We start from the raw sequence: 26,357 nt of genomic DNA, 5'->3' as shown, positions 1-26,357 counted from the left end.
AATTCTTTCTTTTATCGAAAATTTCCAAATTCCTTTACATCGTTTATACAAATATTCTCAAACCGGGAAGAGGCAATAATAACTTCAATAACTTTCAAGGCAAGTAATACAAGCATGCGCAAAACATGTTGAGGTCGTATGGCCTGATCCAATAATATTTAAATTGTGCACTACCAGAGGGTTGAATGGTGCGAACCATAGATGCATCTATTTAATCTGTCGAGGCATTCGGCCCGTTCCGAAATTAAACACACACAGACAGTCAACCAAGGAGTCAACATGTAACAATTATCCAAAGAAAGTCAATTCTCTTTTAACAATTTAAGAAAATGAAGTTTAATCTTTTTAGAAATTTATTTACTAATTCGACGTGAATTAAGCAATTCAAACTGTCAACAGGGTTATAAATATTCCAAGTATAGCATGTTTTTGGGTCCTAGTCTACCCGGACTTACACATAATAGTAGCTACGCACGGACTCTCATCACCTCGTGCATACGTAGCCCCCACAAATAGGAGCACATAACCAATAATTTCACCTATGGGGACAGTTCCCTCTTACAAGGTTAGAAAGGAGACTCACCTCACTCCAAAGGTCCATAATCGACATTCCTCGTCCTTCCGAAAACTCGAATCGATGTACAAAGCTCCAAAGCTAGCCAATAATAATACAAATACATTAATATATGCTCAATTACCCCTAATGATCCAATTTATAACAATTCCTAACCCCGATTGAAAAGTTGACCAATACGCCCTCAGGCCCACGTGCCCAGATTCCGAAATTTTTCGAAGAATAAGTTTACGCACAACCTTACAAACTCAAATATATAATTTATTCTCAATTTCCTACCCAAAATCGTGGCCAAAATCCGAAAATACTCTTTCTAGGTCTTTCCACCAAAACCCCAAATTTCTACCAATTTTATGCGCAATTCCTTACATAATCAATGTATTTAACTCAAGATAGGTGGGGATAGCTTACCTTGTCGTTGATGATGAAAATCCCCTCTTGAAACCCTCCAAGAATCGCCCAAGCCAAGAGAAAGATGAAAGAAAATGGCCAAATCCCGACTTTAAAACAACCCACTGCCTCCAGCACTTTTCGCACCTGCGGTCTCTTGATTGCTTCTGCGGTCTCGCAGGTGCGAACCAAACGCCGCTTCTGCGGTCCAGGGCTCCCAACCCATTCCGCTTCTGCGTCCCCTCCTCCGCAGATGTGGTCCCATATATGTGGTCCCATATATGTGGCAAAACGACCGCATCTGCGGTCCTAGCCTAGCCGTCAATTTCCACTTCTGCGGCTCTGCACCTTCGGCCCTAGTCTCGCAGGTGCGGTTACACCAGCAACCTCAGCCCTTTTCAAAATTCCATTTTCGATCCGTTAACCACCCGGAATCCACCCGAGGCCCCCGGGACACCAAACAATCATATCAACCAGTCCCAAAACACATTACGGACTTGCTCGAGGCCTCAAATCATATCAACCAATGCTAAAATCATGAATCAACCTCCAATCCAAGCTTAATGAACTTTAAAATTTCAAACTTCTACATTCAATGCCGAAACCCGTCAAATCACGTCCGATTGACCTCAAATTTTGCACACAAGTCGTATTTGACATTACTGACCTACTCCAACTTTCGGAATTGGATTCCGACCCCGATATCAAAAAGTCCACTTCCGGTCAAACTTCTCAAAAACCTTCAAATTTCTATCTTTAGCCAAATGACTCCAAAATGACCTACGGACTTCCGAATTCACTTTCGATCATGCTCCCAACTCCAAAATCACTATACGGAGCTACTCCTAGACTCTAAATCCCAAACGGACATCGATAACATTGAAATGCACTTCAACCCAAACTTATGAAATTTCTTCCAAAATGCTAACTTCCATAATAGGTGATAAAACGTTCTCGGGTCTTCCAAAACCCAGTCCGGATATACGCCTAAGTCCGAAATTATCATACAAACCTGCTGGAACCTTTGAATCCCGATTCCGAGGTCGTTTACCCAAAAAACTAACCTTAGCCAATTCTTTCAACTTAAAGCTTCTAAAATGAGAATTTTCTTTCCAAATCAACTCCGAACTTCCCGGAATTCAATTCCGACGGTGCGCTCAAGTCATAATACATGAAGTGAAACTGTTCATGGCCTCAAACTACTGAATGACGCACTAGAGCTCAAAATGGCTGGTCGGGTCGTTACATTTTTTATCATCTAAAACTCTATTTTCAGCAGCCTTTTTCCTCTCTAAAGCTCTACAATTGATCATATTGTGACCAAGTTTTTGGCAGAATTTGCAATATTTAGGGACTCCTTCGAATTCAATTTTTTGTACAAATCCTTTGTGAGGAGCATCGTCAAATATTTGTCCAACATAAACAGAATTAGGTTGGCCCTTAAGCAAGTCAATTTCAACTCTTACTTTGGCCATACTAGGCCTTGTTCTTCCTCTAGTAGCCAAATCCATTTCAAGGGGAGTATCAATTGCACTCACCACTTGTTTAACATAATTTCAAGTGTGTATATGAAAAGGTAAACCATGAAGGAGAACCCATACCGGAGCAATTGGCAGGTCCTCCTCTGGCTTAAAATCCGGCGACCATTTCTGAAGCCACATCTGCTGCCCTTCAATTTCAATCACTCATTTAAACCAAACAAAATTTAAGTCTTCTTCATTGGTGAAATCAAGAAAAACATTGTAATTGTCAAAAACCTCAATCTTGACAGAGCCCTTTATCGAAATTATTTCCTTGAATTTTAATATGATTTTTTCAAGTTGGTGCCTTGGTTTTAAAAATCGGCCAACTATGGCGAGTTTACACTCTTCAGCCATAACACCATAATAGTCTGAAGCTTTCAAGAGAACCGCCGAAATTCCATTGTGCGTAGTATGCGTCGCAATGACAGAGTCTCTGCCATGGAGATTTGGAGAATTCGGATTGTTCGAAGATGAAATTACTTTGGTGGCATATGTCAGTTTTGTATCAATTGACTCTAGGGGTTGGTTTGCCATGAGAGAAGGAGTGGAATGGCCTTCCAGACGCGTCAGAGCGGCGCCGTCCGGCAGTTCCATCGGGGGTGCGTGACGGAAAGACAGTGGTATTTAGAAGATAGTCGTTGGTCTTTTAGAGAGAGACTATCCCGACAAATAAAGTAAAGTTACTTTTTTGGTTTCTTAATAAGAAGTTCTAGATTTGAGCCTTAAAAATAAAATAAAAAATTAGAACTAGGAAACGGTCTAACCTTATTTAGTGGATTTATCCGGCTCGAAACTTAATAAGCGGGGGCGGTTTCAGAAATGGAATGATTGAACTGATTTAAAAAAGGTGAAATGGCTTCCTACCCACTTAAACTTGTTGGGTTTTTTAAAGCCAACACATAAACTTATAACTTTCCCATTTGAACACTCGAACTCATTTTTCCATAACTAATAAACACATCTGACCATTGACCATGTGCGCGTGTATTACACATACACATACGTGTCCATCCAGTCAGCAAATGACCAATGGATGTCTTACACGTAAGGGCGCGAAAAGTCAAGCAACAACTCCTTCTCTTTGGCTTCTTTAGCGTTCTTCTTCATCAACAATGGCTATCTGCTTTTCATTATTTTGTTTCACAGGTGGCTCAGCTTGATCCTTTTCCATGTTACTCTTTCGTTCCTCTTCCTTCTTTTCTTCCAGCTTTTTTATTTCAAGGATTCAATAGTTAACAAGATAGTGCCCTAATTTCCTACAATGTTTGCAGAATTTGGGTATGTTTTAATATTCAATGCGTTGAACGAATCTTTAAGAGGCAAATCATCATCTTCATCTCCAACCCAAACATTGGCGATTAAAGGTTTGAGTAAATCAATTTCCACGCTTACCTTAGCCATACTAGGTATGTTCATAGTTTGGTCGCCACATCAAGCTCCAATGGAGTCCCTACTTCTTCAAGAATATGTTTGACATAAGACTAGTTATGCATATGAAATGGTAATCCGAGCAGCAGGACTCAGACAGGATCTATTGGTAGGTAGGTCTTCTTCAGGCTTAAAATATGGATTCCACTTCTGCAACCACATTTGCAGACATTCAATTTCAATCACCCACTTATATAGAACAAAATTGTAATCTTCATCATTAGTGAAGCTGAGAAACACATTTAATTTACCATAAACTCCAATTTTTGCAGATCCCTTCAAAGGGAATTTTTTAGAGAATCTTGACCTATAATTCGGGGTCGGGTCTTCAAAAATCGACCAACAATTATCCTCTTACATTGAGCCGCCATGATGACATAGTAGTCTCTTGTTTTGAAGATCACTGTCGGCATGCCGTTGTGTGTCGTCTTTCTAGCTTGGAATTTCAGAGAGAATCCATACATCCAAGTTCCTCCACAGGGCTGTTACCATCACCTTGAACATCCAGAAGGAGTACGGAAAGCTTTTGAAGGGTTTCAATCAACGAACTTGGAAGGGGAAGTTATGGGGAAGTTCAAAACTTAGTTTCAACTCTACAATGACAAAATATACAACTTTCCACCATTTTCACGGTCTGAAAAATGAAAAAAAAAATGAAAATGGAGTTTCAAATTTTTAAAAATGGAGGAAGGGGGTATTTTGTACTGTTGGGCGTTGGGAAGGGGGTTTTCACGCTCTTGTGTGTCGTGTTCCTCACGCGGGCTGCTGATTAGGACCAACTGACGCCACATGGGCATGGTCAATGGTCAAATGTGTTTATTAGTTATGGAAAAAACGAGTTCGAATGTTCAAATGGGAAAGTTATAAGTTTATGTATCGGCTTTAAAAATCCCGACAAGTTTAAGTGGCGAGGAAGTTATTTTGCCTTTAAAAAATAAAGCAGTGGCACGAGGTTGCTTATTGTACACCCAACCTAATGGACCCAACCCTAAAATATTTTTAGCCAAAAACTGAGGTCGGCACTAACAAAAATGGGTCATATTTTTTTATCAATTAACAACTCAGTTAAATAGAAACAGACACCCAAACACCTCATCAACTTCCAAAAAAAAAAAAAAGAGTTTCTTTTGTGTCCACACAACACCACACATGGTTTAACTTCCCCGAAAACCCCTCAAATACTCCTTGAATATCCCCATCATTCTTTATAACTAAAAACCAAAAAGTAAAACTTTTCAAGAAATATTTAAAAAAGTAGCCCCTATATATATGTGATGTGAATATACATTCATGTTATGTTTCTATGTGTTAGGAACAAGAAGATTAATTACCAGTTCAACAACAAGAAGAAGAATAGTACTTAGTTTTTTCTTGAAGTTTGTGAGGTTGGTAAGCTAGTTATTTTCAAACCGATATTATAAGTAGCAGTTGAGATAAAAAAGGAGTCTTGCAAATAAAGCTTCTGTCATTTCTCACCTATATACACACACACTAGGCAAGAGTTGTTTACTTTATTCATACAGTGGAAAGTTGACTTTAATCGGTTCTGTTCTCTGTTTGTTTTTGTTGTCAAATGTATCAGGTTGTAAACTGTGGTTTCCTAATTGGGTACGTTAGAAGGTGAAGAACTCCAAACACTTCTTTATCAAATTTTCTTCTCTTTCTTCAAGTTCTGCAACAATCGTGGATTATACAAAAATGGTGAGTCTTGTTTCCAGTTTCAACCCTGTTTTCGTTTTTTTTTTCTTTTTCTGGCAACTGTTTTATTGAATTCTTGGAACTCTATTCTTTAAAATTTCCCAGCTAAGAACTAATCTTGTTCAGTTTTCTGTATGTACATGTGCTTAAGTTTTGGATATGAATTTACAGGAGAATATGAGTGAAGAAAAGGGGTTTAAGGAAATTTGTGTTTCTGATCATATAAATGGATTGCAGTACGCAAGCACAAAATCAGATAGCTTTGTTGTGGACATGGAACGTTTTTCTCATATCATAGAGAAAGATATAAATTCCAATTCAAGAATTACTGTAAGTTTCCTTTTCTTTTTTTAATCTCTTTTGCCTGAATACTTGTTTATCCTCTGCACATATACTTTGTTTCTCCTGAAACCCTTGACCCCATCACAAGTTATTTCATGGTTCAATTCAATATCAATCAATTTCACAATTCATGTTTATCCTAACCACTTTGTTAAAGTAGTGAGAACAGAACTCATTATTGGTCAATTTTTGTTTACTGAGACTAAGTCTTAAGTACTACTTTATTTTATTTTATTTTGAAAGAAAATGGACGCTGGCGAAGAATAAGATGGTAAATTTGACTTCGGAAAATGCCGAAAAAGTTGTAATACATGATATTGCAAAAGCTGGGAAAATATGCTTTTTAACGTTTCTGATATGATTTTGATTGAAAAAGTTGCAGAGAAACCTTTCAAGGAAAGGATCATTTCGAAGCGGCGAGAGGAAAACATATTCAAATGCTGCCAATGAGAAAGACACTAATTTCACGGCAAGTTCCCCTAGAGGTATATTATCATTTATTTGAATTAATAATAAATAAAAATAAAGAGTTGTGTTTTTCTTTCTGAGGTCTAGATGTACACATTGTTTGTTATTAATGGTAATTCACAATGTTACCAAAAAAAGAAAAAATCAAGAGGTGTTAGATACAAAGCAATCAACAAATTTGTATTTGTCTGCATGCGTTTCTGTCGTTAAAGGTATTTAACGGACAACAATGAAAGGAAAAGACTATGACCCCTTCGATATTTTCTCAATCATAGAACTTCCAAATTACACCCCGTTTCAAAAAGATTGTCTTAATTTAACTTGGTATAAATTTTACAATAAAGAAGGAAAGACTTTTAAAATATATGGTTTTAAATAATTCATAGCATTTGTGTGGCTATAAAACTTTTGAAACTTGTGGTCCGAAATCTGCTATAGTATTTCTGTGGCTGTAAATACTTTCTATTATGATAATATTGAAAAGTATCCATTTTTTGGAAAAGACTAATAAGGAAATAAGGCCAGTCTTTTTGAAACAAAGGGAGTAAAAGGAACCAGATTATTCTCACTACTAATAAGGAAATAAGGCCGGTCTTTTTGAAACAAAGGGAGTAAAAGGAACCAGATTATTCTCACTATTTATTACTCTTTGTACTAGTTTTAGTCGTTTTATACATATCAATAGTTTATTATTTCTATCTCAATTTATGTGACAATGTTTGATTGTGCATAAATAAAATAAAATCTTTTGAAATTGTAGTCCGAAGAAGTCATATACAATTCCATGGCGGTAAATCTATCTCATTAAAGGAAAAAAAGTTAAATTTAAATTATTTTAAATAAAGAAGTATGTCATTCTCTTTAGAACATATTAAAAATAAAAAGCTAAATTTAAATTATTTTAAATAAAGAAGTATGTCATTCTCTTTAGAACATATTAAAAATGAAAATACGTAGACGGGAGAATATCTTTTTCTCAATTTTGTAAATATTTATTGTCCGAGGACGAGTTTACCTTTCATAGAACATATTAAAAATGAAAATACGAAGACGGGAGAATATCTTTTTCTCAATTTTGTAAATATTTATTGTCCGAGGAAGAGTTTACCTTTCATACTCTACTTCCAAGGATTTAAAAATATCTATAGCATTTAAAACAAAAATATCAACTGATCAGCCATATTTGGCTTCACGTGAAACATATCACGTACTGCCCAATGCAATCTCATTGTCAAATATTCAGCCGTATTTGTATTCTTATATTTCGATTCCTCTAATGTTTGGAGTAATGATGTAACACTACTAACTTGGATAAAGTTTACCATTATAAAGAAATTAAGCGACGACGGTGACTAAATACCACATTGATGTAACATAGTAACAACAACAACAACATTCAGAGCAATCTCTTAGTTGGAGGTGGAGGTTACTTACCGTCAGAGCAACCCGCTTGTCTAGCTGTAACAACATATTCTCACTCAATGTGGGGAAATCTGCTCTGTTTTTTGTCTGTTCATATGGCAGTATTACAAGATACAGATTTTGTCTTTACTAAGTATTTTAGTACATTAGCTAGCTGCCTAGGTTTCTTCCTCTGGTATAATAATGAGACAAATCAATCTACCCCTATTTTTCCCTAAGCAAAGACGTGCTATCAGAGCCTTCATTTTCTTCTACTTTAGGTGTAAATTAGACTATAGGTTTAGAATTCGACATGAATACATTACATTAGGCACATAATATAAAGTTCAAGGTAAGAAGCAGCAAGTGGATACCCGTAAGTTTATCTATCCTGGTATGTCAAGATTTTATTGGTGAGATTGCATATAACTTATTTACCTTAAGTACTGGGTCCAATTAAAGTTCATATGGTCCAGGCTGTATATACCATGAATGAATAAAATCCAAAAGATAGCATATAAGAATGAATGTAACGGACAATTAGCCTATGGTATCAACTTTTCTTATGAATATTAAGGTTGGAGCATTTGTTAATCTTGTAGATGAAATAAAATAATAGTACGGTCGTACAGAGTGTCATTCCTTTTTGTTTGCATTCATAGTATAAACTAAAATGGTGGTTGCCCACATGCATGATAATAATTGAGTGATAAAGAAACAAGCCACCACATATTTTTGGGTATATTCTGAATGTCATTTTTAAAATGGAAAAAATTGCAGCTTCATTGCTAGGAGGAGGTATTAGCACGCCAGAAAAGCCCATGGCATCGACTATTGTGGGAACTACTGATCAACCTACCCCACAAACCCATAATCAGATCACTATAGTGGCCGGCCATGGCGGCGCCACCGCCACCGAAAGCAAGATTAGTGGGAGGAGATTCAGTTTCCGACGCACTTCTTCCACTTCTAATTGGTCCATTGATCCTAGGAGGATCCTTCTCTTCTTTGCTACCTTGTGAGTTTTCTCTTAACCAACTAAAGACTTGTTTAACTTCTTTATATTTGTCGTGTATAATGTTTTACACTAAAAAATACTCACTTTCTTTTAATTTATGATGACTAGACAGGAAATTAAGAATGAAAGAACTTTTTTGAAATTTGTGATCTAAAACTAATTAAATTTTTTATGATTATAAATCATATCATTAAGGATAAAAAAGAAATTTTAAAATTAAATTGCTTTTAATTATAGAAAGGTGACATGTTTCTTTATATAGATCAAAGAAGAAAGAGTGACACCTAAATTGGGAGAGAGGGGATAGAAAATATAGTAAAATGGTCAATTATGACTTTGAGGAAAGAATACAACTTCTGACATTTTCTACTAAAATTTTATTTAATATGGTAGTGCCCTGTATTTGACAGGTCAAGTATGGGAACAATACTATTGATCTATTTTACATTATCCATAGCCAAGCTCAATGGAGAAGACAGTGCTCTTAATGGATGATATAGACACGAAAGGAAAAAGGAAGCAATGAATGAATGGAAAGAACAATGCACTAGTTCTAACTCAGAAGCCTGTGTAATGTAGATGCAGAAGAGACAAAATCAACATAATTTGATTACGAATTTTAACAGAGTTTAGCAGAAACATCACAAGATGGTGGAACAGAGAAAGAAGTATAAAGGGGGCAGTCAAAAAGAGCTAAAACTACAGATAGAACTTCCATTATAGCAGAGGTTCAGAAGACAGAATGTATCACTTTCATCAGGCTGCCTTTTGCTGTAAGACAAGAATAGAAAGCATTGTGACAAAGATTTGCATCATTCTACAGCAATGAGTGGCAGAGATCAGAAAGACTTGAGTACCTTTTCTTTGTTAGGTTCTCTTTTTGTAACATTTGGCTGAGTTTAGTGGAGAACCACATGTTTACCTTTTGCTATCTTCCTCACTTTTTTGTTTAGCGTTTAAGTTTATGCAATAATAGTATAAAAAATATTTTTACAATTATGTCAATTATAAGATAATAGCAAGTAAATATATACCATAACTAATCGGATAGTATAAAAATCTTTATAATGTTATGAGTGAAAGTACAAAAAGGGGGAGGGGGTGAATTGTAGCCAATTAAAATTCTAGTTGACTAAGTGTGAGTTTAGTCAACTAAGTTTTGCACCGTGAACATTCAATGGGAATGAAATAAACGAACGGAAAGGTAAAGAAGACACAACAGTTTTTATAATGGTTCAGTACCGGTATGGTATCTACGTCCAGTTCCCTTAGGTCATAAGACTCTCTTAGATTTTTGATAAAAGATTACAATAGTGATGGATTTTGAACGTTCACCATCAACGATATTCAGCAACAGTAATTTTAAAATGTTCACACAACTCTCTTTTGTGTTCTAACTCTTTCTTTCTTTTGTGACACTTGCAGACTAAAGAATAAAGTGTTTGTACTAAGAACTAGAAAGGCTTAGAAAATAGTTTGAGTAGTTGCGTAAATCTTCTTCTTGAGATTGGCAGACTTCTTATAGGAGATTTTGGGAGTCGTTGCAGATTGATCTTGATTGAGGCACTGAATCCTCTAAGAGATTTGACTCAAGGGGTGCCTCCGAATCCTGCACTTGAGATGGGCTGGATTCGTTTATGTCCTTCCTCTTTCATGTCCTCATTTCATGGAGTGATTTGAGACTTCGATTTGGTTGGTCAATCTTCTAATATAGTCCTCGAGGAGAGGCCTGATTTTCTCGAGCTGCACTTAATATGTTTCCTTCTGTTAGACATTCTCGATGTCTTTTGATCGAGACTGAGATGGCGAGACTTCTTTAGTTTACTTTTTGATGGCTTGACTTCCCGTAGTATCGTCAAATTCTCTTCGATCTCATTTCTTTTTGTTGATGTCCTTACCATAAGGATTTTACTTGAAGTGGTACCTTGATTCCTGCAATGAAATAGATATGATTAGTTTTGCTATGTTATTATTGAAACTCAGATTTAACAATGACTAATGTATAATTTAAAACATATTGTGGAACTCCGTGTCTCCCACTCAAGTTGGTTCTTTTTGCGTTGGAAGCCAATTGATTCTTTGCTGCTGGCGTTGGGCAGGAAACAGGGCACAAAAAGTATGACTTTGATGTCCACTCCTGCAACTTCAAGCTCTAAATAGTACTGATGAAACATTCTCTTTGTGGAGCATGATGGGATGGCGCAGAATGTTTGTATACCAATTTTTAGAATAAATATGCCAAACTAGCATATTAATTGACAAAATCAGAACTTTTCTAGGACACGTGCTATTAATAGATTAATCCATCATTATTTGACTTAAAGGATTCGTTTAATATAAATTCATAGTTATGAATAATTGCAAGGAAATATATGATGAAGGAAAACATACAGTTTTCACATTGCATCAATGGGACCTCTATTCAAGAGCCCTTCATGACTAGCAAGAAGGAGCAATATGAAATTGCTAACCGCAGAGGAGTAGATGTGTAGGTTTATTTCAAAATGAACCAATTTAAAGTTTAGAAATTGCTACTAGCATGTCAATGTCCCAGTGCTCCTTGTAAATTAATGGGTCTATTCTTTAGATTATGTAATTCGAGTTCGAGTTCTAAATGACAGGACTTAAAGACGCTATACTTCTGAAATTTTAATCTTGTTGCCTTCTAAATCAAATCATATACCATATCATTTGATTGGCATGTGTACGCTCGGGTAGACGTGTTACAGTAATAAAGATTCTTGCATCTCTTTGTAAATCACATATTCACTGATGTAAATAGCATTCATTGTATATAACTCGCATTCACTAATTGTTTTTAGGCTTAATCTATACTGAGACACTTAAAGTTGGCATGATTTTTTATTTGGACACTTGAACTCAAGGGTGTTCCTATTGAGCTCTTATACTACCCGAAACTTATTCTAATTGAACACTTCTTGCTGAGTTGACACATAAAGTGAGTTTCACTCGATATAGGCGCGTGAAGACCCAAAAAAACAGATTTTTTATTTTTTTCTTTTTTATTTGCTTCTTCTTCTCCCTCAAAAACAAAACAGATCTGCCATGACATCGCTGGCCGAAGAGAAGCAGTCGCACCCCCTTCTTTCTCTCGTGTAATACTAAGCGCATGACACCAATCTATTTAGTAAAGACTTGAAACAAATACTTGCCAAATTATTGCTTCACTGTATGCATTAAGAGCTAATAGAGAGGAGGAGCAATGAAGTAAAGCAGAAAAAAGAGCTGATGCTAAAGGCAAATGTCTGCGGCTTGAGATAATAAAAATATCAGATCAATATCCTCATTCAAAAATAGGAGTTGTGTTCACACTTTCATAGGAGAAGCTTTTGGAGGGATTTGAGATTCCCGGGTTCAAGCAAGAAATTGTTGAAATCTTGTTGCAGAGAACTGCGACTAAATGAAAGCCACCATTAATGGGGTTTTTAAAAAGCTTGAAGGTTTAAAATGGGTTACTTGATTTGATGAAAGTTTGAGAACTTAATATTGGGGCTGTCTTCGGATCGTCGTGGGGAATCTTTAGCTGAAGTTATAACAAATTTGGAGGAGTTTCTCTTAAAAATTTGGATTAAAATCGTGCTTAGAACAAGAACACACGTGAAAATAGTGAAGAACACCAAGACCACTGATTATTTTGTTTATTAAATAGATTTAACATAGTTTTTTTCTTTTTTCTTTTACTCAAAATAATATATGTCTTTTTTTATTCGTCATTCGCCACGTCAGCAGCGAGTGCATTGCACAAACTTTGTAAGTTTGGCTGATTGTCAAAGAAGTGCTCAATTGAAATAAGTTTCGGTTAGTATAAGTGCTCAATAGGTACACCCCTAAATTCAGGTGTGTAAATGAAAAATCGTGCCAACTTTAAGTGTCTCCGCATGTATTCAGCCTTGTTTTTATTAGTTGCATTCTTTAAATGCAATTTATAACACAATAAACCTGATAGGACCAAACCTATTGTTGTATGTGAAAGTAGACAAAACAAAAGAAAGAAAAATAAAAAAGAGATGAAAATATGATGTAAGCGCTTACATCGACATTATTGTGATGTAAGCATTTACCTCGACATTCTTCTGATGTAAGCGCTTACATCGGCAGGGCATTCAAATGCCTATAAATAGGGGTCTACATTTTCATTTATAGATCATCCCAAAACTTCTTATTTCTCTCTTCAATTAATAAAGAGCTATTCTTTGTGTGGCCGTGGAGTAGGTAAAATTGTCGAACCACAGAAATCTTGTCTTGTCTTGTCTTGTGCAATTTATTGCTTCTCTCTTAAATATCCTTTTCTTTCTATTATCTTGACACGCTTCCCAACAACTGCTAACAGAGCACAGACAGTGTAATTCTGGTAGAAAAGTACAGTACTGGTGCAGGTACTATTCACAAGAATAGTGCGACACTATTGATCATCCTACTGTTCATAGGCACTATTCACATAAATTTTTTGTGAAAAATGGTATTGGAAGAAGGGAATGTTAAGATTGACAAGTTCAATGGCAAAGATTTTGGATTCTGGAAAATGCAAATAGAGGATTATTTGTACCAGAAAAAATTATACTTACCTCTGACCGAGGTGAAACCAGAGACTATGTCCAAAGTGGATTGGGATCTATTAGATCGCCAAGCTCTTGATGTGATTCGTTTGACACTAACACGAAATTTGGCATTTAACATCATTAACGAGGAGACACTGCAGGCCTGATGAAGGCGTTATCTAATATGTACGAGAAGCCATCTGCTTCAAATAAAGTCTATTTGATGCGTCGATTGTTCAACTTAAAGATGACAAAAGGTGGATCAGTCACGGAACATATCAATGAGTTTAATATAATATTAACTCAGATGAGTTCTGTTAATATAACAATTGATGACGAAATCAGGGCGTTGATTCTACTATCATCTCTACCGGAGAGTTAGTCTGCGACAGTAACTGCAGTTAGCAGTTCATCAGGAAGTACCAAACTCAAATTGAATGATATCAGAGACTTGGTTCTAATCGAATAAATTCACCAAAGAGAATCAAGGGATTCCCCAGGATCTGCTTTTAGTATCGAAAGCAGGGGAGAATCAACCAAAGAGGACAGAGTTATGGTCGTGGCAGATCAAAGTCAAGGAGAAGAGGACAATCCAAAAATCGCAAAGACATTACTTGTTGGAATTGCGATAAAAAGGGTCACTACAGTAGCCAGTGTAGAATTCAAAGAAGAAGAAGGAAGAAAATTCAGCAAATGTAATTGTTGAACAAGTCGGTGATGCACTAATTTGTTGTGCAGACAGTCCAGTCGAATCTTGAATTCTGGACTTATGTGCATCCTTTCCCTCTACATCATGCAAAGAATTATTGCATAATTATATTGCTGGAAAATTTGGGAAAGTTTATCTAGCAGACGGTGAACCTCTCGACATTGCCGGAAAAGGAGAAGTTCATATAAAGACTTCACAAGGCACGCTAGGAAATTGCAAAATGTACGACATGTTCCTGGCCTCAAGAAAAATCTGATATCTATGGGTCAGATTGACGGTGAAGGATATACAACAACATTCGGCAACGGATCGTGGAAGATAACCAAAGGGAATTTGGTTGTGGCACTAGGCTTCAAAAGGGGAACACTGTATGCAACTACAATACAAACAGATACTATAGCAACAGTTGATCATGGTCGTGATATAACATTGTGGCACCGGAGGCTCGGGCATATGAGTGAGAAGGGAATGAAGCTTTTGGCATCCAAAGAAAAGTTGCCAAACCTAAAACATGTTGAATTAGGTTTGTGCGAAGATTGCATTTACGGGAAACAAAAGAGAGTTAGTTTCTCAAAGGTGGGAAGGACGCCAAAGAAAGAGAAGCTAGAACTAGTGCATACAGATGTGTGGGGACCAGCTCCTGTAACTTCTCTAGGAGGCTCACGCTATTATGTCACCTTCATTGATGATTCCACAAGAAAGGTATGGGTTTATTTTCTGAAAAATAAATCTGATGTGTTTGTTACCTTTAAAAGATGGAAAGCTGAAGTTGAAAATCAGACAAGTCTAAAGTTAAAATATCTGAAATCTGATAATGGAGGAGAGTATGATAGCCAAGAGTTCAAAGCATTTTTCTCGGAGAATGGGATCAGAATGATCAAGACATTTCCTGGAACACCAGAACAAAATGGTGTTGCTGAGAGGATAAACAGAACCCTGAATGAACGAGCCAGAAGTATGAGAATACATTCTGGATTGCCGAAGTATTTTTGGGTTGAGGCTATTAACACGGCAGCTTACCTCATAAATAGGGGGCCCTCTGTACCGCTGAATTTTGAAATTCCTAAGGAGGTATGGATAGGAAAGGAGGTAACTCTCTCACATCTGAAAATTTTTGGTTGTGTTGCTTATGTGCATGTAAACTCTAATGATAGAGATAAGCTTGATCCTAAAGCAAAGAAATGTTTCTTTATTGGTTATGGTGATGATAATTTTGGTTATCGATTTTGGGATGATCGGAATAGAAAGATCCTAAGACACAAGAATGTCACATTTAATGAAAATGTGATGTACAAGGACAAGCTTGAAGTAGAACCAACCAACATCAGCAAACAAACAATGTTTGAAACAGTTGAGTTAGAAGAAATCTCAGAAAATGAAGTGGCTAAAGGGATTACAACTGATTCTGAAATTGAAGATGAAGAACCAGAAGCCGAATTTGAAGAAAAACTAGAAGCCGAACCTGTATCAAAACTAGAACCGGAACCAGAGATAGAATCAAATGCATAACCAAATTTGGAATCATGACCTGAATCAAATTCGGATTTTCTTACTCATGAACCTACATTGAAGAGATCTAAAAGAGTCATGAATGCTCCAGATAGGTTAACTCTCTCTCTTAACTATTTACTTCTAACTGATGCTGGAGAACCAGAGCATTTTGTTGAAGCAATGCAGGTGATAGAGTCTGATAAGTGGAAGCTAGCCATGAAAGAAGAGATGAATTCTCTTCAAAAGAATAAAATATGGATACTTTTGGAGTTACCAAAAGGAAAGAAGGCATTGCAGAACAAGTAGGTGTACAGAGTCAAGGAAGAGCATAATGGTAAGAAGAGATACAAAGCACGATTAGTAGTAAAAGGCTTTAGCAGAAGGAAGAAATTGACTATACCGAGATCTTCTCTCCTATTGTCAAATTAACTACTATCAAGTTGGTGCTAAGTATCGTAGCTGCAGAAAATTTGCATTTGGAGCAGCTAGATGTTAAAACTGCTTTCTTGCATGGCGACCTTGAAGAAGACATCTACATGAAGCAACCTGAAGGTTTTCAAGTTTCTGGTAAAGAAAACCTTGTGTGTAAGTTAAAGAAGAGTTTGTATGGTTTGAAACAAGCTCCCCGACAATGGTACAAGAAATTTGATGGATTCATGCATAAAAATGGTTTCACACGATGTGATATGGACCATTGCTGTTATATCAAAAATCTTGATGAATCCTATATCATTTTACTGTTGTACGTTGATGATATGCTAATTGCAGGATCTAACATAAATGAGGTCAATTTGGTCAAGCAACAACTAGCGGAGGAGTTTGAAATGAAAGACTTAGGACCATCTAAGCAAATGCTTGGGATGAGGATTTGTAGAAACAGGTCGGAAGGAACCTTAAAGTTGTCTCAAGAAAAGTACATACAGAAGGTACTAAGCAGGTTTAGTCTTCATGATGCAAAGACCAGAAGCACTCCACTCGGAAGCCATCTAAATCTGTCAAAGGACCAATCACCTAAGACAGATGAAGAAAAGAAGTACATGTCCAAAGTTCTGTATGCTTCAGCAGTAGGAAGTTTGATGTATGCTATGATTTGCACTAAACCTGACATAGCCCATGCAGTTGGAGTTGTCAGTAGATACATGTCAGATCCAGGAAAGGGGCATTGGGAAGGTGTAAAATGGATATTGCGATATCTCAAAGGCACATTAGGTATGACAATTTATTTTAAAAAGAGCAATATTATCTTATAAGGTTTTGCTGATGCAAATTTAGGCGGCGATCTGGATAGTCGAAAAAAGTACCACGGGCTACATGTTTAACTTGGGTGGTACCGCTGTTAGTTGGATGTCCAGACTTCAGAAAAGTGTTGCTCTATCTACCACTAAAGCAGAGTACATGGCCATCTCAGAAGCTGGAAAAGAGATGGTTTGGCTCAAGAATTTTCTTAAAGAGCTAGGTAAAGAGCAGGACAATTGTGAGCTTTTCAGCATTAGCCAGAGTGCAATTCATCTTGCCAAGAATCCAGTGTTTCATGCAAGATCGAAGCATATCCAGTTGAGGTATCATCATATCCGAGAGTTGATAAATGAAGGAATTCTTTCCATGCAGAAGATACCAGGATCAAAGAACCCGTCAAACATGTTGACCAAAGTTGTCGTTGTTGACAAACTGAGGTTGTGCACTGCCTCAGTTAGCATTCACGACTGATAGCGTGAAGGCGCCACCAGAGAATAGCAAATCTTTTTTTTTCTTTCTTGATGTAACATAGGTTTGAGGTAGAGATTGATAGGACCAAACCTATTATTGTATGTGAAAGTAGACAAAACAAAAGAAAGAAAAATCAAAAAGAGATGAAAATATGATTTAAGCGCTTACATCGACATTCTTGTGATGTAAGCGCTTACCTCGGCATTCTTATGATGTAAGCGCTTACATCGACATTCTTATGATGTAAGCGCTTACATCGGCAGGGCATTCAAATGCCTATAAATAGGGGTCTACATTTTCATTTGTAGATCATCCCAAAACTTCTTCTTTCTCTCTTCAATTAATAAAGAGTTATTCTTTGTGTGGCCGTGGAATAGACAAAAATTGCCGAATCACGTAAATCTTGTCTTATATTGTGCAATTTATTATTTTTCTCTCTTAAATATCCTTTTATTTCTTTTATCTTGACACGCTTCCCAACATAAACTACACAAAAAAAGAAAAATTGCCATTTCGCGTTCTAGTTTCTAGCGAAAGAACAATTGTAAAAGAAGTAATACTAACTGTTATAGTGAACCACATAAAACGAACACCAAAATTTTATAAATCTCCTTTAAAATCTGTAATAGGTACCTTTTAAAAGAAAATTCTTTCCTCAAACTAGTACTAGTAGTTTCATGTCGGCTCCAAGAAGGTAACGAAGTTCTGATGTTTGAGTTGTTTTTGCCTCTGGAGTAACTTTTTAGTTACTGTAAAAACTGAAAGAGCTTTTCTCTAAAAACATTTGGCTGGAAAAAAAATTGAAGAAAAATTTGTTCACCTTTTTTCCAAACAAAAACCAAAATATAATACTGTTTGGAAAAAGGAAATCTATAAAGTAAAGAAAATTTAACGGAATAACTAAAGAAGACGAATGTTTACTTGATCAAACTTATAGCATGTTTGGCCAAACTTCTAAAAATCAGCTTATTTTGAGAAGTGTTTTTCTCAAAAGAACTTTTGAAAAAAATACTTTCGGTGAGAAACAGTTTGTGTTTGACTAGTTAGTTTGCAAAGTACTTTTGAGTAGCAATTAGTATTTGGCCAAACTTTTAAAAAATATTTTTAAGTGTATTTTTTCTCAAAAGTATTTTTGCAGAGAAACTACTTTTTTCTGCCTCTCAAAAACTGCTTCTGTTTATTCTCAAAAATATTTTTTTTCCTTCCAAAAGCTTGGTCAAATATATTAATTTAGAAAAAAATACTTTTGACAAAAAAAATATTTTTACCTCAAAAGAAGCCTGGTCAAACATGCTATTAATCCGAATGTTGTGGGCTTCTGAAATAGTGCAGGCCCCTAACTCCGTGGCCCTTTTACTCAGTCATTCTACACTTTCAACTCATGTACCTTTTAGAACAAGTAATTGGACTAGCAGCCTATTTAGGATATAACCTTTAAATAGCCTCATTTTACATTTAGAATTCGTATTTTACTGTTTCTAGCCAATTAACCGTAATACACATTGATCATTTTGATCAGGCTACAGTTTAGGGATTTCCTATCCGGTTACCTAAATGAAAATATTATGTTTCATTCTCTTTCTTCTCTTTTCAGTTACCCAAATTAAAAAGATCTATTCTCTCTTCCTTCTTCAACATTCTATACCAAATGTACAAGTCTCATTTCGAAGAGTTTGGCAGTGCCATTTCTACTGTAGGTAAACATGTACTACATACATTTTCATTCACTGAAATAACCTCTCAATGTAGACGTAATTTGACGCATACAAGGGAATACCTCTTGATTTCATATCAATCAGTGTATAATCCATATACGTAATTTATACATATGAATCAAAATACCTCTGAAACTTTAATCGGATATACAACAATAGCATTTATACATGAGATATATACATTTATACACATATTATACATGGCATAAAAAATATTTGTACACAACAATATAATCATAATACAATGATAAATGAAAAACGGATCTGCAACTTCTCCCACATATACAATGACAACATTTATACATATATTATAAATATTATACACATACTATACATGCACAGAAAAACACCAATAAGACACATACAAAAATTAACATGGGTGTGCGCATATATATATATATATATATATATATATATTCAAATTTGGTTGAAAAATAAACTGTTTAGCTTTCTAAAAGAATTTACTAACATTTAATCTTGTATCACTAGCATTCAATTGAATGATTATTTTCTAAAAAATATGCCTTTTCAATTGCAGACTAGTATTAGTACCCGCACGATATGCGGATATTATTATGATCCTGCTAAATTTTATAAATTAAAAAGAACAAATTATATGTTAAACTATTGCTCATAAACTTAAATATTATAACCTCATATATAGTTGGTGATACAAAGAAATAAAATCCAACATGATTCAAAAATAAATACTCCTTCCCTTTCAATTTAATAAAATATTTTTCTTATTAGACTGTTCCAAAAGAATGACACATTTTTGTATTTGAAAATAGTATAACTTTATATTTTTTATTTTATCCATTTTACCTATAATGAGAAGTTCTTACACCTATTAAATACATGTATCTTATTTATATAGCATGACTTAGCTCGTTATTATTTTAAAAACTTTCTCTTCTCAAAGATCAAATAAGTTTTATCATTACGTATACATTTACTACTGAAGTTATTTAATTACATATTTTTCTTCTTTTTTTTGATTCCTTGTTCCCATAACTTAGAGTTGTTCATAGTATTGTCCACAACTCCCATTAATAGTGATGGGTATAATTTATTCATATATTTTTATATGTTAAATATTAAAGATTTTAAATAAAACATGAATAAATATACCATGTTCTCCCATATTTTCTAACATACTTCGCAGGAGGAAGAGCGTATGAAAATTAAAGAAAAGAAGCAAAAAAGAGTGAGAATTGAGTAGTCAACCGAGAATGAAGAAGCAAAAATAGCACCATAGTTGCGACAATGGCAATTGAAATTCATGAAGCAAATTACATAGTTGCAACTAGCAAAGTATAGTTGAAACTATGGTTCTTCCTCTGCAGAATGAAACTCATTTGGCAAAGTTATAGTTGCACCTACAATTTTCATAGTTGCAATTACAATTTCCATAGTTGCAACTATGGAGAACCTTAGGCAAGAAAACTCTATAAATAAAGTGTGAATTTTGAAGAGAAGACATAGAGTCTTACGGTAGAGAACTATTCTTTGGTCTCTCTTTTCTTTAGTATTTTCTACTAGTTGTATTTCTATTATAATAATAATATTTCTTCATAAATTCTTTGTTCCTAAATTATTTTTTCTTACTTCATGGAGTAATCTTTTTTTGTTGGGATAGTTGATGAAGCTTGATATATATATATATATATATATATATATACACACATATTATCTCAGTTTTAATGTTTGGAACTTTCTATTTATATTTTATACTATGCTATAATAATAGTTTTTAACTAATCATTGTTATCACTTCTATATATTTTATCTTTAAGTTACTCTTATATTAATTTTGTAATTCTCACGGAGCAAAATTAATATATAGTAACTATTGAATAAAATAGTGAAGTGAGAGTAATTATTAATAAGCTAATATAAAAGTCTGTAATCTTGCTTACCTCAATTTTAATTCTCACGGAGGAATTGTAATCACAGGAGTATTGATTTAGTAAAAATATTCTCACGAAATTTTTACTATCTTTAGCACAATTCAGACCAAAAGATATTTCGATTTAACTGTCACCAGTTTTAACTCAATTAATTACATAACCTCACGGAGTGTTATATATTAGTTGATTAATTCTTGATGAGATAAGATATAACTGTATTAGCAATAAGCAATTATCCTTTAGAGAAATACATGTAGAAAGTGAGATTTTATTATAATATATTATCAAGTAATTTAACGATTCCCAACTCTTTTAAATTACAAATCTTTCAAAAGTTGTTTAATTTTGTTAAGTATTTAACAAGTTTTAATTCCACAAACTTTTCATCAATCTGTTCTCTCAAATAGTAGTTGAAATATTAAAAGTTTGTAGCATAGATGTTCCAATCTCTGTGGGACGATATCACAAACTATACTAGAATTTGACAAAGCACGAGCACGAAAATCCTATACACATTGGCCTCGTCAAATAGATGAATTTAGTTTTTTTTTATCTTGTAATAAAAATTATATTCACTATTTTTTGTTGTACTGCTCAAATTAATATTTTAATTTATCAATAGTATTTTTAAATATCGTCTATTTATTATCTTTATATTATATTTTAGCTGAGTGGAGTACTGCATACTCGTAGTATGTATTGATAATACCTCCATATTTATCTTTATAATGAGTTAAGATAGGGGTATTATTTTTATCTTTCAATTCAATTTGTTTTTAGTTCAAAACCTTATTAATTAATATATGGTAGTTGGTTATATCATTATAAGACTATTATTCTTTCTTTTCATTCAGATTCACAATAATCTTATTTACTATCTTTTCATTTACATTAAAAAGTATCTTTTAATTTTAAATTAATTAAATATTATTATAAATATTATCCTAAATTGTAAAATAACTTTTTAGTAGTGTGCCACTGCCCACTTAACTTAGTCACAATTTGCTTTGGTGCTAGAGCATTTTCTTTACCAATCAGTTAACTCAATGTCAAATCGATCCATATATAGAGAGAGATTGATTTGAACATTGAGTTAACTGATTGGGGAAGAAAATGCTCTAGCACCAAAGCAAAATTTCCTTTATTAATCACTGTACAAGTTGATGCTTCAATTTATATTTTCTCTCTTCCGTAATCACTACTAATATAATATAAATCTTAATTTCACATTTGTTATACTTAAATTTATTGAATTAACGTCTTAGGGCAGGGCACACGGAGAAGTGAACATTATTGATCACTTAAGGTAGTTACAAAATTTATGTTTTAATCCAACAATTCGGTAATTATGATTACGATTTTGAACCTAAATTTTTTAGTCTTATTTCTAGTAACAAATCCGTTTTTATTTTTTCTGTTGTTTTTGTTGTGCTCTCAAATTTCAAAAAACTCGTTCTCATTATTTAGAACAATTCGCCTCACTCATTGATCCTCTCGTTTGAATGAAATATTTATGTGTTGATTAGCTTTCTTAATAAATTAATCAATCAATTCAAATTTAACTTTCTTTCCATTCAGATTCAAAAGAATCTTATTTACTATCTTTCTATTTAAATAAAAGAAATATCCTATCTTTCAATTTAAATTAAATACTATAACAAATATTGTCCTAAATTGCCAAGTGACTTTATATTAGCTTGCCACTTGGCTTAACCACAATGCAACTTTCTTGTTGTAATATATATATATATATATATATATATATAGATAGATATAGATGACCCTCTCGTTTGAATTGAAATATTTATGTGTTGATTAGCTTTCTTAATAAATTAATCAATCAATTCAAATTTAACTTTCTTTCCATTCAAATTCAAAAGAATCTTATTTACTATCTTTCTATTTAAATAAAAGAAATATCCTATCTTTCAATTTAAATTAAATACTATAACAAATATTGTCCTAAATTGCCAAGTGACTTTATATTAGCTTGCCACTTGGCTTAACCACAATGCAACTTTCTTGTTGTAATATATATATATATATATATATATATATATATATATATATAGATATAGATGACCCTCTCGTTTGAATTGAAATATTTATGTGTTGGGCTTAACCACAATGCTAACTTTCTTGCTTTAATATATACTAGTATTAGTACCCGCACGATACGCGGACACAAATTATGTCAAATTGTAATCTATGTTGTTTGAATTATGTGCAAATAACATTAAAATATAAACCTTTCATATAAAAATTATATAACATTAGATATTAATTTTGAAGCAAGATATGAAATTATTATTCAAATCTCGTAGTAGACAACTTTTATTTTATTTGTAGCAACCTAATCCCTTGATTTTAGTACTTGAATTTCGTTTCGGTGTCAATATTAAAAAAATACTAAATATGTCATGTTGTGATCTGTGTTGTTTGAGCACATTATATAATATTATTTTAAGAAAATTCTTATTATCACTTTGTTTTTGATTGAAAGTCAAATATGTCTTATTCATCACATCATTTTATGCAAATTCTTTTTTATTTTTGTTCTTTTCTTATAGTTATTGCAAATTCTTTTTTATTTTTGTTCTTTTCTTATAGTTATTGTATTATTTATTATTTAATACTATTATACTGTCATATAATTTTTTATTAGCTTAATAATTTAATTAATATCTTGCTTAGTATCTTTTAATATCTTTAACAAATATAAATATTTTATTTTTAAAATTTGGTATATTTTTATGCTTGTATCCTCTTATTCGGAATTTTTTAATCATTTAAATTTATCAGTAATATTTTTAAATATAATTTAATTATTTAATTTATTTATTTTTCAATTAATTTAAAGTATAAATCACACTACCTTTATTTTTTTATATATCTCTTCCCTACTATATTTTAAATATTTTTTATATTAATATTTTACCTATTACCAAAATAATATCATATTTTATTTTAAAAATTGTAACTTTGAATTAGTCTAAAATATTAATACATAAATTATTTGATTATTACGTTCCAAATATATTGAGTTCTCTTATAATTATTTTTGTATTAGATGCAGTTAAATTTTCTTTTTTTTTTTAGCTTTAAGATACAAATTTAATTTTTAATTATCATTAGTAAAATTGCCTATATTAGAAATTAATTTATATTTTTAAAATTTTAATTTAATCATAGAAAAATATTTCTTACTTGTTTGAACACATTATATCTAAATATTGTAGTAATATTTTTACTGTTTTATTTCTTTACATGATATTTTCAAAAAAAAAATATGAAATAAAAAAAATCTCATCTTAAATTTAAATAATTCTTATCATTCTATGTTGTAAATTGGACCACATTTTCAAATATTATGTTATGCTTTCAAACTTAAACTAACTGCACTAAATTCAGATATTAATGATAGGAAAATATTTTCTTAATTGTTTGAACACATTATATCTAAATATTGTAGTAATATTTTCACTGTCATTTTATTTCTTTACGTAATTTTTTTTCTTTTTTAGTTTTAAGATTCAAATTTAATTTCTAATTTTCATTAGTACCTATATTATGTATTTTAAAATATGTATTTGTTTTTTTATTTTTCATAAATAAGAATTCAATTTCGTGGTATTCTCCATAGTTTGAGCATTCTCAACATAGTTTCAAGAACTTTATAATCTCAAATTCAAATAGTCTTTCCCTTTCTTTCTAATAGTAAATTTTTAATAATTTAATCTAATTTTTCTATTTTTTAATCTAATATATAATTTTATTACGTTTTATGTGGCTTTTTATTAATTTGTAACTTTCTTTAATATCATTATCACTACAATTCTTTATATAATATAGATAAATATATATAAATTTTTGTAATCATAAAATAAATATTTATTTTATTTTAAAAATATTTCTCGAAAATTTTAAAAAATTTAAGTTTTGATAATATTTTAATGTATTTTATATTTACATTTATTTTATTTTATAAACTTATGATTTACAAATTTCCTCACATTATCTCTAATTTATTTTTATTATTCAATATTTTAGTTTTTGATTTTATCTATTAGACTTGAGTTATGTGGACTTATCCATATTATGATTTTTCTTATCATAATATAAAAAAATTTCTCATCTCAAATTTAAATAAGTTTTACCATTTTCTCTATAATAAAAAATCTGAATTTTTATTTATTCTCTATTTATTAATATATATATATATATTTATATAATATAGATAAATATATATAAATTTTTGTAATCATAAAATAAATATTTATTTTGTTTTAAAAATATTTCTCGAAAATTTTAAATTTTTTAAGTTTTAATAATATTTTTAAGTATTGTATATTTACATTTATTTTATTTTCTAAACTTATGATTTACAAATTTCCTCACATTATCTCTAATTTATTTTTATTATTCAATATTTTAGTTTTTTAATTTATCTATTAGACTTGAGTTATGTGGACTTATCCATATTATGAATTTTCTTATCATAATATAAAAACTTTATCATCTCAAATTTAAATAAATTTTACCCTTTTCTCTATGATAAAAAATCTAAATTTTTATTTTTTTCTCTATTTATTAATATATATAAATTTTTCTAATAATAAAATAAATATTTATTTTGTTTTTAAAATATTTCTCGAAAATTTTAAATTTTAAGTATTGTATATTTACATTTATTTTATTTTCTAAACTTATGATTTACAAATTTCCTCACATTATCTCTAATTTATTTTTATTATTCAATATTTTAGTTTTTGATTTTATCTATTAGACTTGATTTATGTGGACTTATCCATATTATGACTTTTCTTATCATAATATAAATTTTTTCTCATCTCAAATTTAAATAAGTTTTACCCTTTTCTATACCATAAAAAATCTGAATTTCAATTTTTTTATCTATTTGTTCTTTGTTTTAATATTATATTATTCAATAACTAATATTATTACATTGTCATGTGAATTTTTATTAGCTTGTTTGAATTTAATATCTATTTCTACCACACTCATTCTAATATAATATTGATAAAAATTTAAAAACTTTCTCATCTCAAATTCAAATAATTTTTATCATTCTATTTTCTAATTTGGACCGCATTTTAAAAGTATGTTATGCTTTCAAATTTAAACTAACTGCACTCAATTCAAATATTAATCATAGAAAAATATTTTCTTAATTATTTGAACATATTATATCTAAATGTTGCAGTAATATTTATGTATAAAATATTCGTTTGCATGATTTATCAATATTAATATGACTTTGTTATTCTTGTTATTAAAATATTTTTTCTTGATTATTTAATTTTTTTTACCTTATAAATAATTTGTATACTTTATGTAAGATCTTAATTTGCTGCTTGAATTTATTTAATTTTTAAACTCAATAAATTTTTAATATCGTAAGTA

General features: G+C 32.1%; 1 protein-coding gene across 2 annotated transcripts; it reads left to right on the top strand.

The window, feature by feature from the left end:
• The first annotated feature begins 5,139 nt into the window (after positions 1-5,139).
• Positions 5,140-9,773, top strand: LOC104230381 (uncharacterized). 2 transcript variants are annotated; one of them, XM_009783169.2, is made up of 6 exons: positions 5,140-5,300; positions 5,498-5,616; positions 5,785-5,943; positions 6,338-6,440; positions 8,605-8,842; positions 9,253-9,773. In XM_009783169.2, exons 2-6 carry the CDS (start codon positions 5,614-5,616, stop codon positions 9,335-9,337), a joined length of 588 nt encoding a protein of 195 aa, XP_009781471.1. In that variant the 5' UTR covers positions 5,140-5,300; positions 5,498-5,613; the 3' UTR covers positions 9,338-9,773. The 2 variants fall into 2 exon arrangements, with proteins under 2 accessions (XP_009781471.1, XP_009781470.1); XM_009783168.2 differs by having other exon boundaries at positions 5,182-5,300; positions 6,332-6,440.
• The last annotated feature ends 16,584 nt before the right edge of the window (positions 9,774-26,357 follow it).

This window comes from Nicotiana sylvestris, chromosome 2, assembly GCF_000393655.2.
Source record: "Nicotiana sylvestris chromosome 2, ASM39365v2, whole genome shotgun sequence".
NCBI classification, from domain to species: Eukaryota; Viridiplantae; Streptophyta; class Magnoliopsida; order Solanales; family Solanaceae; genus Nicotiana; species Nicotiana sylvestris.
This window is presented reverse-complemented; position numbering and strand designations above follow the sequence as displayed.

Bases quoted from the DNA above. Each gene is read 5' to 3' on its own strand.
- LOC104230381 (XM_009783168.2), top strand. The intron at 5,944-6,331 runs GTAAGTTTCCTT...TGATTGAAAAAG, and splicing joins ATTCCAATTCAAGAATTACT to TTGCAGAGAAACCTTTCAAG. The intron at 8,843-9,252 runs GTGAGTTTTCTC...TGTATTTGACAG, and splicing joins CTTCTCTTCTTTGCTACCTT to GTCAAGTATGGGAACAATAC.